Raw genomic sequence first — 16,994 nt, 5'->3', positions numbered from 1 at the left:
TCTCTAAAACATTTAGGTCACTGTGTCAGTGTAATGGCTTTTTCATGACACGAATAATTATTGGAAAAACAATTTTTGTGATTTTTAAAAAGACCATAAACTAAGGAAATAATATATTAATTAATTTATTGGGTTATTTGTTTTGAATGGTTTGATTTCAAGGCAGAACAAGAATCGGACTGAATTCTGGATTACTGACATCGAAATAAGAAATCAAGTGGCATCGATTTGTATCGAAATACTGTATCACTTTTTCGATAACGAACTTTTATTTTGACAATTATTGGGAGAGCGGAAATGACTTGTGTGTTCCCAACCAAGAAGTTCGGGCTGGACAGTCGAGCAATATCCTAACCTTCAGCTGTAGAGTAGAGGTACGTAAATAAATTACAAAACCCAACTGTTGTCTTCAGGTGGAGTGCGAACAAGCCTTTTAAACTACGACAACTTCATAAGCTCTCGGTGGACAATAATTGCAAGCTATCGCAGGCGTAGCACTGACCGCTTGACAAGACGTCAAATCTTAATCAAAACATGAACCCGCAGTTTGAGCGCTGTGCTGATCGCGGCGCAGCTGTGTGTCTCACGGGGAAGCTGCCTTCTCCTTATCCTTCTCATTTCTGACCCCAAGGGCGATGGCAGGAGGAGCGCTGTTACGTTTGCTCCTACCCAGGTGCCAAGTGGCTGCGTCCCTGCCGTTGGTTCCGCGTCGCAGTGCCGTGAGTGCGGTGCCGACATCTCCGCGATGGGAGCCGCTTCCACGTCGCCGGACGGTCCATTTAAGCGCACTGGTGTCGGCAGGACACAACAAGTGGTCCAAAGTGAAAGATATAAAGATCCCGAAAGACATTGCCCGATCGCGTATAATCGCGAAGTATGTAATGCTGATCAAAGTGGCAGTGAAAGGTGATGGCGTGTGTCTGCTAGAAATGTTTAGATTGTAAAATCACATAAATGCCGCGATTTGGAGACCTCTCTCTGTATCTAATGAACCTTGTTCTGTCTTTATTTTTAGAGGGAGGACCTAAACCAGAGTTTAATGTTGCTTTGGCACAACTTATAGAGCAGTGCAGAAATAAAAATCTACCCAAAGCCACAATAGAAGCTGCTATTAAAAGAGCGGTAAGCGTTTCGTTTATTAGTTCTCGGGCCTTAAGATAACCCGACTAATGAAAAAGCAACTCAAGCCGCTATTGTTCCTGTAAACGAGATTTTCATCATACCAATTCACTCCATACACTAATACAGTGCAGTACATCATTGGGGCTAAATGTCCATGTTTGGGTCGTGTATGTGTGATTATAGATCCTCTCTTGTCTCTGTCGCACAGGAGTCCAAGCCTGCGTCTGTCCACCTTTACGAGGCCCGCGGCCCTGGTGGCTGCCTGTTTCTCATCGAAGTTATTACCGATAACAACACACATTCACAAAAGGAGATCAAACAGATCTTACTGAAAAACGGGTGTGTGTGTGTGCGCGGGTGGTGGGGGACCCGTCCCGTTAGGAAACACGTGCATTCTGGATAAGCGCTTGAGCCAAGCCGTAAATGTGTGCATGTCTCCGTTTGTCCACAGGGGGGTGCTCTGTGACGGCGCACGCCATAATTTTGACAGGAAGGGCATGGTGGTTGCGTCCAGAGACGGAGTGTCTGCTGAGAGAGCCCTGGAGCTGGCGATAGAGGCAGGAGCCGAAGATGTGCACGAGACGGAGGACGAGGAGCAGAAGCCTGTACTGCAGGTGAGATCACCACCCCAAAGCATCACCCACAGTTTTACAGCATTCTATATGCATTCTAGATACATTTGAGATGCATTCTAGATACATTTGAGATACATTCTAGATACATTTTTCCTTGCTCTCCCCATAGCTGATTTGTGTCTTTCTTTGTCCTCAGTTCATCTGTGACATTAGCTCCACGAAGAGGGTGCGGACAGCCCTGGAAGCTCTTGGGGTGAACACCCTCTCCACTGGGATGGAGTACATCTCTCACACTCCCACCGCTCTGCCCCAGAACCTGCTGGAAGCTAGTGCCACCCTGCTGGAGGCGTTAAATGACTATCCCGACGTGGTCAGGGTCTGGGACAACATTTGTGCCCTGGAGTGAGACAGGCTGACTGGACAGTGCAGAGCAGGACAAGCTCTGGCTGTATGGGAGCTGAGACCTGCCCCACAGGACATTCATCACATCCAGGCCATGAACTTTCATTTCCAGTGGTACATCCATGATTTCTTTGAGTGTTTTGTTGCCTGTTCCAGTGTTGCAAGATAAGGCCTTTAAGGGCCTACTTGAACAGACTTGGAAATGATGGATCACTTTACTGTTAATAAAGCTGCTTCTCTCCTTTTACAGGGTTTTTCAGTGTATCTAGAGTGAACAGGAAGGACGGGGTGGTGCTTGTTTATGTTACAGCACATCAGACTGCATGCAGAAATCTTTTGAGGAAGAAATATACACATACTCTAATGCAGAACAGGGTCCAGTTTCCAATGCTTGATCTAGAGAATGAAGTCTTTTTTTGCAGCTGGGCAAAAACCACCAAAGCTTTTCTGATGGTTGAAAAGTTGTGAATGCTGTCAGCAGATCTCGTGCACAGGCAGCAAATGGTTATGATGTCATTATGGTGGTATACAGTGAAGTCATCATTTTGTTTTTCATACAGCACCTTTCTGATACCCAACTGCTTTACACACTTCACACTGCTGATTGGATATGCCTATGTGGGGCTGAGTTCAGTGCTGATTGGATAAGCCTAAATGGGGCGGAGTTCAGTGCTTGCACAGAGCACAACAATGTGAAATCACACGTTTCAAGATGGAGAAAGAGCAGACAGTGCTCTGAAATGAAATATTTTTCATGTTGTAAAACCACCAGAAAATAAAATTCAGACACTGTGCTAAAGGACTTTCTCTGTGGGAAAACATTTCTCAAAATTTTAACGCATCCGTAACAGCAGACCTGTGTCTGCAGTGTGTGATCTGATGAGGGGGCCCCATGGTTAAACCAGGCCACTCTAATCCTGGAACCTGCTCCATGCTGTGGCTCAGCAAACACGTGAGGGCACCTCAGTCAATGTTCATGCATTAACATGCTACATTAACCAAGTTCATTAGCTTGTGTTTGGTGTGAACATTGATTGGCTGGTTGTTGACAGAGTCCTTCTAGTCACAAAATGCCATAGGGGCTCTGTTGTTGTTTCTGGTCACTGCATGAAACACAAAGGAAAAAATACCAGGAGGTATTTAGGGAAAAAACCCAGTAGTAATAATAAACATGGTTGGATTTGAAAACAGAATGGTGTCCTTGTTGACTGTGAGTGTTGTGGAGAATCCCTCCCTGCAGTAGAGAGGCTTTGATCAGCCTGCAGGAGGCATCCACATAAGGTTACAGCACTAACAGCAGAGGTTACAGCACTACAGCACTTTGTCCTAAGGGCATGACCCCAACAGACCACTCAGAAGAGAGCATGCCAGCATCCTGGTCCATCTGGGGCAGGGTTAGGGTGGATAGGGTTGGGGTGGTTAGGATTGAGGGTAGGGTTAGGGAGGTCTGGGTAGTTGGGGTTTGGGTTCTTTTTAGGGTTGGGGATGCAAATCAAGATCACGACACATGGAATGAAAAGGTGAGATCAGCACTGATATGTAACCGAAACCCTACATTAACACAACCCCTACAATAACAACCCCTACAATCACACAAACCCTACATTAACACAACCCCTACAATAACACAAACCCTACAATAACACAACCCCTACAATAACACAACCTCTACCCTAAACCTAGTGCAAGGTGCAGGTTACGATCAATTATGAAACCCAGACTCATCAGTCAGTGGTGCAAGGAAAGACCAAAAGTATCTTAACTTAGAATTGTGAAGATCTGTTGTTTCAAAGTTATGTTCAAATGTTTCAGAAGCCTATGCCCCCTTTCTATGATTCATCAGTAGTTTGCTAAAAATGCACTGGGCTGTCTCACGCTTATAATACAATGATCAAAATGTGTAGTAAAAGGAACAGAAAATAGGAGACTTGATTGAACAACTGGATTTAGTGCTTGTGTAGTGCATGAGCCTCTAGCTAGTTCCCAACCAAACACCCTGTCCAGAAATCATCTGCCACTAACCAGACTTGCTTTACACATGCTCTTTGTCTTCTGTGGAATCTCCCAGCAGTGTGCAGGCCCTGCTCAGAGACAGGCTGGCTGCAGAATGCACACAAACTACACTGCAGCTGACATCAGGGGCAATGAAAACAATCGTTAGAACATAGATCCATGACCCTTCGGCCCCAGGCAAACAGCATCATGTCCTAGGCAGGACCCACGTGCACGCTGGCATGTGTGTGTGCACAAGGTCAGATTAGGCCCCCTCCCGGGAGACACTGCAGCGTGACCACTTCATGTGGAGATCTGTTTCTACACCTTCCTTCTCTCTAACCTCATGTTTCCTTCTGTATCCTCCTCTTTGTCTCTCTTGCTCGCTCCAGAGTTGAGGTGTCTTAGTTTGCATTGATTCTGCTCAGATCACACACTTTTCTCACCTTTAGCAGTCATGTCAAAGCTGTCACCAAATCAGCTTTCTATCACCTCAAAAACATCAACAAAATCAGAGATTGTATGGCTAAAGCAGACCTGGAGAAACTTATCCACGCCTTTGTTTCTAGTAGGATTGATTACTGTAATGGGCTCCTAACTGGACTCCCAAAAAAGACAATTAAACAGCTTCAGCTGATTCAAAATGCAGCTGCCAGAGTTCTCACTAGGAGTAAAAGAAGGGAGCACATCACTCCCATCCTTAAATCCTTACACTGGATACCCGTATGTTACAGGATAGACTTTAAGGTACTATTACTGGTCTATAAATGTCTTAATGGTGTAGGACCAGTATATTTATTGGATGTGCTCCAACAATATGAGCCGAGCAGAACTCTCAGATCATTAGGAACTGGTCAGTTAGTGCAGCCTAAGGTAAAAACTAAACATGGAGAGGCGGCGTTTAGCTACTACGCCGCTCAGAAATGGAACCGGTTGTCAGAGAGCATTAGAAGAGCCCCAACACTAGATACCTTTAAATCCAGACTGAAAACCTTCATGTTTGAGCAGGCCTTCAGCTCAGTTTAATTACCTTTACTCTGTAACAGCACTTTTATCTTCATTAATTTAACTTCCTTTAAATCTACTGTTTTAATCATGCTTCCTATTTTAGATTTTATTGTGTTTGTTTCTTCAGTCTACGAAGAAAGTCTAACATTTTATTTTTACTGTTCTTATCTTTGCTCCCCCCCTTTAGATCTTATTTACTTGTTATTATTTTATTTACTGTACTTCTTACATTCTATGTTATTTTATTATATATTTTTCTTTATATATGTGATTAATTTCTTAAATCTATTGTTCTACATTTTCTGTGTTTTCTTTTCATTTGTAAAGCACTTTGAATGACCATTGTGTATGAAAGGTGCTATATAAATAAACTTGCCTTGCCTTGCCTTGCCTTTACAACAGACCACCACAGATCAGAGGAGGAGGAGCAGGGTCTCTAGGATTAAGTCCCCCCAGTGGTCCACAAGCTCAAGTGAAGCCTACTGGTGTCACAGCATGTTCCTAAAATGTGTGTGTATGTGTGTGTGTGTGTGTGAGCCCCACTGGGTGTCATTCTCTTCATCGGTGCAATTTCCACTGTCAATAAAATCTCATCTTGGAGCTCTGTGTACACAGTAAGTTCCAGAGGCGTGTCCAGCTTGCAGGGGGAGGGCCCCTCGTGTCCTGATTGGTTAGCGGTACATGCCAAAGCCACAGTGCCCTCCATCACCCTGAACATGAATAAGGAGAGAAGAGTGGTGGCGGGACAGAGGAGAAGGTGATGCTCTGAGTGCAGAAAACACCTCCTGCGTTTGCTTAAGTTCCCGACCTGATGGATTTTCACTCTGGTCACTGTACGTTAACGTTGAAAAAAAAATCAGTCTTGCTTGCAGGGATGTCCTAGACTCGTCCAGCAGGGTTAACAGGTGTGTATGTGCTCACGCCTGTCTGCTCTGTCCATTACTCTCCTCCTCTCTGTTTCTGTTCCTCCGTTCTTCCCCATCCCTCCTGCTCATTAGACTTAAGGTTTGTTTTTATCAGTCAATGTTAGCTAAATAACACAAACGTGCAAAATGAGCAGTTTACTGGTTACATTGCTCGGTTAAGACACTTGTGTTATCTATTTAGCAGGGACCACTTTTGCAAATATAAATGCCTTCGATAACTATCTATTGTCTTTGCTTAAGTACTATATGTAGCTGATGTGCTAACTATATGGTTATAAGTGCTTAATATCATAATTAATTACATTTTACTGGGACATATCACTCACTAGATTGGGGTGAGTGACAGCCCTGTCCCAATACCAGTTTGTGTTATAGTTTGTGACAGGAGGCATATGCTGTACCTTATTCAGACTGATCACTTGATGCAGTGTTGTTGTTGTGGTGGGTGCTGTAGGCGTGGTTTGTGCTGTAGGCGTGGTTGGTGCTGTAGGTGTGGTTTGTGCTGTAGGTGTGGTTTGTATTGTAGGCGTGGGTGGTGCTGTAGGCGTGGGTGGTGCAGTGCTGTAGGTGTGGTTGGTGCAGTGCTGTAGATGTGGTTGGTGCAGTGCTGTAGATGTGGTTGGTGCAGTGCTGTAGATGTGGTTGGTGCAGTGCTGTAGGTGTGGTTGGTTCTGTAGGCGTGGTTGGTGCAGTGCAGTAGGTGTGGTTGGTGCAGTGCTGTAGGTGTGGTTGGTGCAGTGCAGTAGGTTGGTGCGTTGGTGCAGTGCAGTAGGTGTGGTTGGTGCAGTGCTGTAGGTGTGGTTGGTTCTGTAGGCGTGGTTGGTGCAGTGCTGTAGGTGTGGTTGGTGCAGTGCTGTAGATGTGGTTGGTGCAGTGCTGTAGATGTGGTTGGTGCAGTGCTGTAGGTGTGGTTGGTTCTGTAGGCGTGGTTGGTGCAGTGCAGTAGGTGTGGTTGGTGCAGTGCTGTAGGTGTGGTTGGTGCAGTGCTGTAGGTGTGGTTGGTGCAGTGCAGTAGGTTGGTGCGTTGGTGCAGTGCAGTAGGTTGGTGCGTTGGTGCAGTGCAGTAGGTGTGGTTGGTGCAGTGCTGTAGGTGTGGTTGGTTCTGTAGGCGTGGTTGGTGCAGTGCTGTAGGTGTGGTTGGTGCAGTGCAGTAGGTTGGTGCAGTGCAGTAGGTGTGGTTGGTGCAGTACTGTAGGTGTAGTTGGTGCAGTGCAGTAGGTGTGGTTGGTGCAGTACTGTAGGTGTAGTTGGTGCAGTGCAGTAGGTGTGGTTGGTGCAGTGCAGTAGGTGTAGTTGGTGCTACACATCCCACATTGACACTGCTGGTTACGTTAAAACGTCTTTCCGAAAGCAACAAGTACAGCTGAGGGCTGAATAACTAACCGTACACTAAATCATAATAATAATAATAATAATAATAATAATTAGCCTTGTTTAAGCTATTACACCTCACTCTTGCTACAGGTGTTGCCCCCAGGAACCAATATGCCTCCTGAGAACAAGCCCCAGGCCCCAGAGCTCCACAAGTGGACCATTCTGCACTACAACTCCTTCAGGGTCGCGTGGGACTGGATCGTCCTGCTGCTGGTGCTGCACACCGCCGTCTTCACCCCCTACTCAGCCATCCTCCTTCTGCACAGGCCGGAGGACGAGCGGCTGGACGCCTGCCACTACGCCTGTGGCCCGCTCGGCGTGTCCGACGCAATTGTGGACGTGCTCTTTGGCGTGGACATCGTGCTCAACCTCCACACGTTGTACGTCGACCGCGGTGGGGAGGTGGTGGCGCACCCGAGACACATCGCGACGCACTATGGCAGAGGCTGGCTCCTCCTGGACACGCTGGCCGCCTTTCCATTTGAGCTGCTCGTCTTCTGGTTCTTCAAGTCTGGGTCAGACGGGGTGAGAGTGTCTGGACATCTGTAGGGCATTAGAAAACTTCTCGCATTGTTACATTGTTAATAGTGTAGGGTACACTTTCACAGATCTAGCCAAGAAATCTATATGACAAGACAATGTGCATATAACAAGGAAGATGACAAAAGTCCACAGTTAAAAACATAATGTAGCTCTAGGATATAACTTCCTTCTTCCCATCTAATACTGTTTATTGTCATTCTAAATTTAGACAACAACAGCTGTGATTGGTGTGCTGAAGACTGCACGGATGTTGCGATTGGTTCGCGTGGCCAGGAAGTTAGAACGGTACTCTCAGTACAGAGCCGTGGTCCTCTTCTTGCTCGTGTGCACATTTGTGTTAATCGCCCACTGGCTGGCATGTGTCTGGTATGCCATTGGCCACGTGGAGAGGCCCTACATGAATACAGGCTGGCTGGACAACCTGGCGGAGCAACTGGGGAAGCATTATGATAGCCACAGCGCAGAACCTTCCATCAAGGACAAGTACATCACAGCGCTCTACTTCACCTTTAGCAGCCTGACCAGTGTGGGCTTCGGCAACGTCTCACCCAACACCAACTCCGAGAAGATCTTCTCCATCTGTGTCATGCTCATTGGTCGTAAGTCATTCCCCACATTTCCAACCCCTTCTGCTATGTCACCAGCCCACAGTATGACTCCAAAACATCCGTATCCTCAGCATTTTGCCAAAGTCAACCCATTCACGCTTTGCCCCATCATATCACATCGGCAGCCGAGATTTAAAGATCAATAACAAATCAAACTTGAAATGATCCATTAGTAGAGGTCAGTGCGACGCATATTCAGATGTGTGCGAGTACATCACTGATGCTCTCTGCATTTTCAGCCCTCGTGTATGCCAGCATATTTGGGAACGTCTCCGCCATTGTCCAGCGCCTTTACTCTGGAACCATGCGCTACCACACACACCTGCTACGCATCAAAGAGCTCATCTGCTTCCACCAGATCCCCGCCGGCCTGAAGCAGCGGCTGGAGGAACACGTCCAACACGTCTGGTCCCGCAGCAATGGAATCAATACAAACGCAGTAAAGGGCGACCACACAAATGCACATCGACGAGACACCGATCGATAACTCCCCACAAACACAGCAACATAAACGCTATGTCACAGGACTAGAAAGGAAACTGAGCATGCAGCGTTAGATAAAGAGAGCATCTCGTGGCAGTAAAATCAGTGATTTATAAATTGGTATAAATAAGTGATTTATAAATCAATATCAATTATTTCATACATAACAGTGAAGGTGTATTTCTAGTATCCTGTCAACTGTATGAGCTATTTCATACCTCCATGCAGGTGCTGAAGGGTTTTCCTGAGTGCCTGCAGGTTGATCTCTGTCTGCATCTAAACCGCACCCTGCTTCAGCACTGCAAGGCCTTCCAAGGGGCCAGCAACGCCTGCCTGAGAACGCTCGCAGTACACTTCAAAACCACACACTCCCCACCAGGCGACGACCTCTGGCACCACGGCGACGCACTCACGAGCCTGTGCTTCATCTCCCGCGGCTCCATCTTGGTGTCTCGTAACGACGAGCCGGTCGCTGTCCTGGGTGAGCACCACGTCAGTGGCACTATGGGCGACTGGTGTTTACAGTTATTGTTCGGTTAAAATGCAAAAATGGTAAGAGGGCAGATTAGGGTGAGCTGAATCTGAAATAACTGTTTCAAAAGTTTAGAAAAAGGCAAATGCTCTAGATAGGCTGGAACCTGGAGGAATTTGAATTTCTACAGTATATTTAATTGGAATAAACGGCATCAAGTAACTGACAGGGCAAATGTTCCAGATCAATGATACCAGCAGTGACACAAAGACTCGTCAGTGTGTGCTAAAGTCCCCAATCCTACACACCTTCTGTGCAGGGAAAAATGACATCTTTGGCGAGCCTATTAACCTGTATGCAGAGCCTGGTCACTGCAATGCCGACGTGAGGACACTCACTTACTGTGACCTCCACTATATCCATAGAGACGACCTCTTGGAGGTACTAGACATGTACCCAACTTTCGCAGAAACTTTCTGGAGGAACTTAGAAATCACCTTCAACCTCAGAGAAGTAATCACACTACATGGGCACACTTCATGCTCAAGACTCAAGATGTGATCATTCTGCAAGGTGCCACATACCATCTACATTCCTGTCTTACAAATACCTGCAGTGCAATCAGGTAGATCCGGTTCTCCACACAATGCTAAATGGGGACTGTGGTTACCAGGCCTGTCAGCTCCGACACTGCAGAAACCTGCTGGACAGACGCAACAGGCCAGGTGAGCACGCAATGAGACACATGATGACAGTAAAGCTTCAAAACAAAAGATTCATAGTCATGTTTCCTCGCAAACACATGCAACATGGTGATAAGGCATCCATATTTGTTTGTGTACGATTGGATCAGATGGGATGGACCAGAATGACTCCCACACAGTTCAGCTCTGCACAGGACTCGATCTCCACCCATCTGGATCTCCACCCCTGTGGATCCCCTCCCATCTGGTTCTCCACCCATCTGGCTCTCACGTCCACTGGGAAAACCTGTGGAGCTGTGGTTCCTCCAGATCCCAGTCAACTGAGGATCTAAACCAACCAGTGCTCACCACTCCCAAGGGAGCCCCCCAGGAATACCCACCATGTGTTGTACAGCTCACACCTCCACACAGTGCTTCCATGATGAGCATGGACCCTGGCATGGACAGGGGACGCCCAGGTAGGACAGAATTCCAGGTGAGCTTTCCTAAACCCTTACAGCAAGTAAAACACTAACCTGAAAAACCCAGGACTACATGCAAGAAACACCTTATTGAGAAATAAGAAAGTCACTGTGAAGATTCATGGACTTGATGGAGGCTTAACAGTTTAAAAAGTATTTAAAACACATCTACATAGATGAAGCTTGTCCATGGGTTACTCTCCTTGCCCCAAACCCCTGTCTCTCCTGCTGTAGGATCCCATCGACTTAGACTGCACTATTTCTGGGCAGATCACAGGTCCAGTCAGTATGCAGAGTATTCCTTCAGATGCTCCTCTGTCCAGACTTATCAATGTGCGCCTACGTACACAGAAGACCGTCCCAGTGAGCTTGCAGACAGACTGGGGTTACTGCAGAGCCAGCTGAACAGGCAAGAGAAATGTGATCAAAAAATACATGAAGGTGTCTCTTAGAAACAGGTGCAATCATTAAGTATTTGAACAGTGCCCTTTTTTTGTGGTTCGGACTGTACACTTCACTACACTTTTGAAGTGCTGTCCTGACTGAAGGAATAACAATCAGCAAATCCAAGGTGACCTCTGACAACCAGATCCCTGATTGTCAGTCGATCCCAGGGAGCTGGAACGAACACCTTAAATGGCTTGGGATTCCCAAAGGACTGAATTTATAAACTGTAGCTCATACTTCATAGTTCTGGCAGGAGGCCATCAATGGAGAACATGTTAGCTAAATGCGAACATTACCCACTGAACTTTCATTGTTCCTTATCTTTCAGGCTGGAGACTAGGTTAATGGCAGATATCCACATGATCCTTCAACTTCTACAACGGCAAATTACCCCAGTGCCTCCGGCCTATAGCTCAGTGTCACCTGGCTGCCCCTCCACAGGCCCGTCCCTCCACAGGTCCGCCCCTCCACAGGTCCATCCCTCCACAGGTCCATCCCTCCACAGACCCGCCCCTCCACAGGTCCGTCCCTCCACAGGTCCGTCCCTCCACAGACCCGCCTCTGCTGTGTGGGTCCTACGAAGCAGCACTGCTCCACACCCTGTTCCTGATTCCCCACTTCCAACTGAAGAACAAAACCCCCAAGGTCCAGGTAAGTCTTCAGTCTTAGATAACTTCTTCCGTGTGATCTTTTGACCTGCACAACGCAGTGATTGGATACTACCCTGCGTTACTTTACAGCCCGACGTTTAATGTGATATTCGACATTGGACCTTGTGCTTGGCAGAGTGAATTGCAGTCATCTTCAGAGAACAGTCCAAAGTACCTGGACCCCTGCTCAGCAGCATCCTGGCAAGGATAGCATCGAAGACCAGGCGAGATGTGACCCCTGGTGTGACAGCTGACACACATCTGTCCATGGCTCTCCATTTTCCCTTGTGGCCAGGAATCCAAGATGTCCCCTCACACCTGGCATGGATCCACAAACACCCCATCCCATCTTATCCATCTAATAGCTTAAGAACTGTGAAAAAACTTCCAACTGTTTCCAAACCTACATCGGATTCACACCATGGAATGTTATATCACACGTCAAGGTTCTATATGGAACCTCACTAGAGTTGTAGATGTTCTAGACCCCATCCCGTTTCCTATGTTATTCAACAAAGATCATCCTGTCAAGACAATTTGGTCTCACTGCTCTTTAAACTGAAAGGCACATCAACCAGTCCAAGACAAAGACGGGGCACTAGACTTCAAAACAGTAAATAAAAGCCCAATAAAATAACCTTGCTGGCATTATTTTAAATGCTCATACACATGCTTTGAACATAAAACGCACAGCCAAAAATACAGTAGATATTCTACCAGTTACGTCTGCTAAAAGCTGAACAGACTCAAGATAACCACAGACCTGGGGTGACATCAGCAACATCACTGATCACATCCTCATTGGAGGAGAGGATGAGAGGGACCCTCCTCTGTTGTTATGGGAACTCAGCCAATGAGCACATTAGTACAGTAACACCCCAGACCCATGTGACACGTGCAGTACCTTGAACATCCTGAACCATTTGTAGGTCCAGGGAAATACATTTCTTTGAACACACAAATAAAGGAAATGATAGCAGACTTAAAACAGTGAAACATTTACTGCAATGTTGTGTATGGAATCTATAGCACCTACGATGAAAGTTTTAAAATACTGTCTTCCTAGAGAGCAAGTGTGTGAACACTGCTCACATTCTGGATTTATTTACATGTAAATAAACAATTATTTCCCCCCCTCAATATCACATCATAAAACTCACAAATTACATCAAATATGTTACCTGTTTGAACAATGAAAACAGCTGGACTAGTTAGATCTCTGCTCAATCACATTGGACCAGCACATCATCTTACAGAGAAGTCCTATTTACAATTAACGAGGGGAAAAGACTAAGATGATTTCCTGGGTGTGTGAGGGCGAGCAGGACTGCTGCAGCCTGGCTGTTATCCGCACTGTTCCACTACACCGTGAAGCCGAGCTCTCCAAAGCGCAGGCACGTTGTGATCGTGTTCACCTGACAACAGCGTCCGGGACACGCAAGTGCTGAGCTTTCGTCTGCTGCCATGGTAACAAAAAATCTGTATGTACAGCTCGGCTTTAAGATGTAACACCATCACGGACAAAAATATACATCAAACAAATACAAAAAGAGCAACAGATACACAATATAGTCCCAGAGGCCCAACCGCATCATCTCTGCTGGGCGCCACACACCTCTTTCCTGTACATCTGATTTTAAACCTGGAGTGCATGAAGACAGGAAGTTCAGCTGGGCTGTGGCGTGAAGGCGCGGCTCTGGGGCCCTGTGGGAGATCAGGCGGTGCACGTCTTTAAGCCTGGTCCTGGTCCTGAGACTCGGCTCAGAGCAAAATCAGTTTTGCGGATTTTGTTATTTACATGGCCAAAGAGACGGGATCTGGAAACACAAGTGCTCACCTACACAGCATCACGCCACATTCACCAGTTACGTCCCTTCCATGTGGTACACGAATTCGAAGTAGGCAGTGATCTCCAAGTGAGATACAGCAGTACAACCGTATGCATGTTTAACTAATAAAAATAAATACAAAAAAAAAAGCTTCAAATAAAGAGTCCACCAGCTGTGCTGTCGTACAGCATGGTGTGTTAGTCTGGGGACAGCATCCTCCTGCGTGTAGTTCTCCACAGCTTACAGTCTCCAACAGCACATGGAGATGGGGAGACAAAAACCATCAACACCCGGGTGGGGAAAGAGGAAGGTGGTGCTGCTGAAGTTAGCTCAGACGGCTGCTGACTCCCTGAGCCCGGCCCGGTTCTGAGGGGCCTAGTCTGGGCATCAGACCCGCAGAATCTCCAGGCAGTTGTTGTAACAAATGGAGATCCAGTCGGGCTGGGTGGAGGCCCACTGTACGTTGTTGATCTCGCCCTCGGCCGTGTAGGCCAGGATGGGGTCTTCGATGGCTCTGGGCATCTGCTGGATATCCCAGATCAGCGCCTGGTGGTCATCCGCTAAAGGGCAGAGGGGTCATAAGGGGTCACGATGATGTACACACTGGTACATTAAAATCATAGCGTCCACAGCATCCACAAAAGTATCTAAATTAATTTCCTTTACTGCCTGCAGCGTGCGAGTGTGCGTGTGTCCCAGATACCTGCTGTGCATATATGGCAGGAGGAGTGTGGGGCCCAGGCGATGCCGTTCACACACGCGCGGTGATTACTGAGCCTAGCCACAGGAGTGCAGGGCACACGCACGTCCAGGATCACCACCTGAGGGAAGGACCTGAAGAAGTCATATCCACAAGGACAGACAGGCTTACCTCTAATGAGGTTAAGAAAACGTGTGTGTCTCCCACACCTCCATCCCGTCCATGGCCATTGTAGCGAGGTAGTTGGGGTCCTGTTTATTCCAGCAGAGGCGTAGCAAGGGGAGGTGTTGGGGGTCCTCGTAGATGATGGTGCTGTGCTCCAGGTGACGGAGGTCGAACATGCGCACGGAGCCGTCTGCCCCGACAGACGCAAACATGTCCCGCCCACCACCTGCCCGGCTGAACGCGATGTCATAAACCTGCGACGGCCAGAGAGCAACATTACACAGAAGGCTTCTTACATGGACAAACGGACACTTATAAACAGTGTTGACCAACACCAGCGCAAAGGTGCCATTTAGATGTGGGTTGTTTGACGCAGACCAAGATGCACTTGAGTGCGTCGCGTAAACACACGTGGTTAAGGCCATCGTTAGGAATGATGTGTTTCGGTTATTGTCCGTCCTTTCACATGTTTCATTGAATTGCTCACCTCTTTATCGTGCGCGATGAGCTGGGTTTTGACGTGGCCCGACACCAAGTTCACTCTGCCCAAAACCTGCCCCGTCTCCAGCCCCCAAATGGTACAGGTGGTGTCAATGCTTGAGGTACCTACAGATCCAGGACACAACCAGGCTGTTAAGAGCGATGTTTGATTATACGGCGACTGGACGCTGTTGAATGGTGAACTCCTGTCAAAAGCTGAGCTGCCAAACAAAGGTTTGGACAAACCAACTGTTTTTGCTATTTTCTACATTGAATAAAATTATGACGTTAACACAGTGAAGTATCACATATGTGATTATGCTGTGTTAAACTGATGTTTGACTCTTCAGACAAGCCAATCTTTAACAACAATTTTAAAAAATGGTACACTCGGAAGCTTTTAAGATTATAAAAGCATCCACTCAGTCAGGGGTGTCCAAACGTTTGACAGGTGCTGCATGATGGCCTTTCAGGGGGGTGGGGCTAACCCAGCAGGTTGGGGTCCACCTCGTTCCAGTCAAAGGACGTGAGTGGGGCGCAGAAGTCGGAGTTTTTGTTGTTGTTCAGAAGGCACTCCAGTCTCGTGTCAGTGTCACCTACCTGTTTTAAACCCACAGCACAGAGTAAAAAAAGACTCCACATAACATCCCTTCAGACTCTCCAACAACTTACTTTGAATTCAAAAGAAATTTTTCGTTTTATGTGTACATGTCTATTTCCTTTCTCATTTATAATGGGATTTCCATTTTATGGAGAAAGAAAAGCTGATATGCCCCTGGTTTATAATGAGAGCTATCAGGACACTGATCAGCATGTTTTCACCCTTCTTGGTCGTCATACCCTCCAGATGCGCAGATAGTCGCCACTGGTGGCCAGGAGGTCCGGGTAGACACCTTTGGTGTCTGGGATCCACATGATCTTGGTTGTGGGGTACGGGTGATCAAATGTGTTCCTACACACAAACTCCGAGCTTTCCTCCTCCAGACCCACCAACTGCACCTGTTCAAACGAGGGTGGAGATCTGGGTCAGGCTGTCAGCGCCTTCGTTTAGATCACAAACGCAAAGTTCCTCTTCTGCGTAACAGCAAGTAAACAGCCCACGGAGGCCTCGCATCCCACTCAAATAAAATGACTTGTACAACAAGTAGTTTGAATCGGTTAAGAGCAGCGTTAAAGGAGATGTACCTTATTGTTGTATTCCTCCACAAAACTCCCGAGCGCCAGCCGAAAGCGCTTGTCGGGTCGGACACTCCAGTTCATCGCGTAAACGGTCCATGGCGCCTCGTATTTGTAGATCTCTTTTCGCTTGCCGTGGGACATTATTACACGAGTGAGGTTCAGATAACCTGGAAACACGACGGTAACATTAGCGTTTGAGCGGCTAACTTCAGCTTCAGCGAGTGTAATTCAGTCCACTCTTGGTAGAAACTGCAGAAAACTACTGACGAGCTAGCGACAGCGGGCGAGAGGATAAAAACAAGACAAACATTAGCGTTAAGGCCATGTCATTTGGACTTTGCATTTAACGCAGATTTAATTCAATGACCTTATTGTTAATCCTCCTTATTAACTATTGTGGTTTACCTTTTATTTAAATAACTGCTTTCCTTTTTCCAGGACTCGTAGCCGCATCGATGTATTCCCGGAAGGTAAATCTAATGGCCGCCAACTGCGCGCTAATCACGACAGCTGACAAGTGTTTGCGGCCACAGATACGATAGCTACAGCAAGATTATCCACTTCCGCGCCATTGTGTTCACGCTCATGAACCGGTAACTCCTCAAACAAGTATTCACACATTCTCTAAAATACGAGCGAGAAATCAATAAGATAGATAGGGGAATATACTCGGTTAATATGATTTTTTTTGCAATTTATAAATTACACGTAGGCAAATGTATTTCAGGGTTGCCAACTCTCACGCATTGAGCGTGAGACACACGCATTTGACCGTTTTCACACGCTCTCACGCTAGGCTTCCGATATCTCACGCCGAAAAAAATACAGTTTATTTACCTCTGATCCATATCTATGATTCAATGAGTTACTAGTT

General features: G+C 46.9%; 3 protein-coding genes across 4 annotated transcripts; 2 read left to right on the top strand and 1 right to left on the bottom strand.

Annotated features, from left to right (window-relative positions):
• The first annotated feature begins 292 nt into the window (after positions 1–292).
• Positions 293–2,901, top strand: taco1 (translational activator of mitochondrially encoded cytochrome c oxidase I). 2 transcript variants are annotated; one of them, XR_013130131.1, is made up of 7 exons: positions 293–374; positions 632–906; positions 1,016–1,122; positions 1,331–1,461; positions 1,574–1,736; positions 1,894–2,213; positions 2,350–2,901. XR_013130131.1 is itself a non-coding variant. In XM_077000988.1 (6 exons), exons 2-6 carry the CDS (start codon positions 636–638, stop codon positions 2,101–2,103), a joined length of 882 nt encoding a protein of 293 aa, XP_076857103.1. In that variant the 5' UTR covers positions 293–374; positions 632–635; the 3' UTR covers positions 2,104–2,346. The 2 variants fall into 2 exon arrangements, 1 of the variants encoding a protein (XP_076857103.1); XM_077000988.1 differs by lacking the exon at positions 2,350–2,901 and having other exon boundaries at positions 1,894–2,346.
• A 148-nt stretch (positions 2,902–3,049) lies between these two features.
• Positions 3,050–12,757, top strand: kcnh6b (potassium voltage-gated channel, subfamily H (eag-related), member 6b). The gene is made up of 11 exons (XM_077000986.1): positions 3,050–6,004; positions 7,490–7,924; positions 8,151–8,541; positions 8,790–8,989; positions 9,262–9,514; positions 9,825–10,018; positions 10,122–10,230; positions 10,359–10,667; positions 10,905–11,079; positions 11,446–11,768; positions 11,904–12,757. The coding sequence occupies exons 2-11, from the start codon at positions 7,511–7,513 to the stop codon at positions 11,906–11,908; spliced, it is 2,373 nt and encodes a 790-aa protein (XP_076857101.1). The 5' UTR covers positions 3,050–6,004; positions 7,490–7,510; the 3' UTR covers positions 11,909–12,757.
• LOC143511015 (DDB1- and CUL4-associated factor 7-like) lies at positions 12,750–16,678 on the bottom strand. Its single transcript, XM_077000987.1, has 8 exons — positions 16,526–16,678; positions 16,127–16,287; positions 15,782–15,940; positions 15,430–15,541; positions 14,949–15,067; positions 14,506–14,715; positions 14,300–14,417; positions 12,750–14,156 (listed from the first exon to the last, which is right to left on the bottom strand). The coding sequence occupies exons 2-8, from the start codon at positions 16,259–16,261 to the stop codon at positions 13,984–13,986; spliced, it is 1,026 nt and encodes a 341-aa protein (XP_076857102.1). The 5' UTR covers positions 16,262–16,287; positions 16,526–16,678; the 3' UTR covers positions 12,750–13,983.
• Positions 16,679–16,994: the final 316 nt, after the last annotated feature.

Source organism: Brachyhypopomus gauderio, chromosome 3 (assembly GCF_052324685.1).
Source record: "Brachyhypopomus gauderio isolate BG-103 chromosome 3, BGAUD_0.2, whole genome shotgun sequence".
NCBI lineage: Eukaryota > Metazoa > Chordata > Actinopteri > Gymnotiformes > Hypopomidae > Brachyhypopomus > Brachyhypopomus gauderio.
Note: the sequence above shows the minus strand (reverse complement) of the source record. Positions and strands in the feature narration are given on the sequence as shown.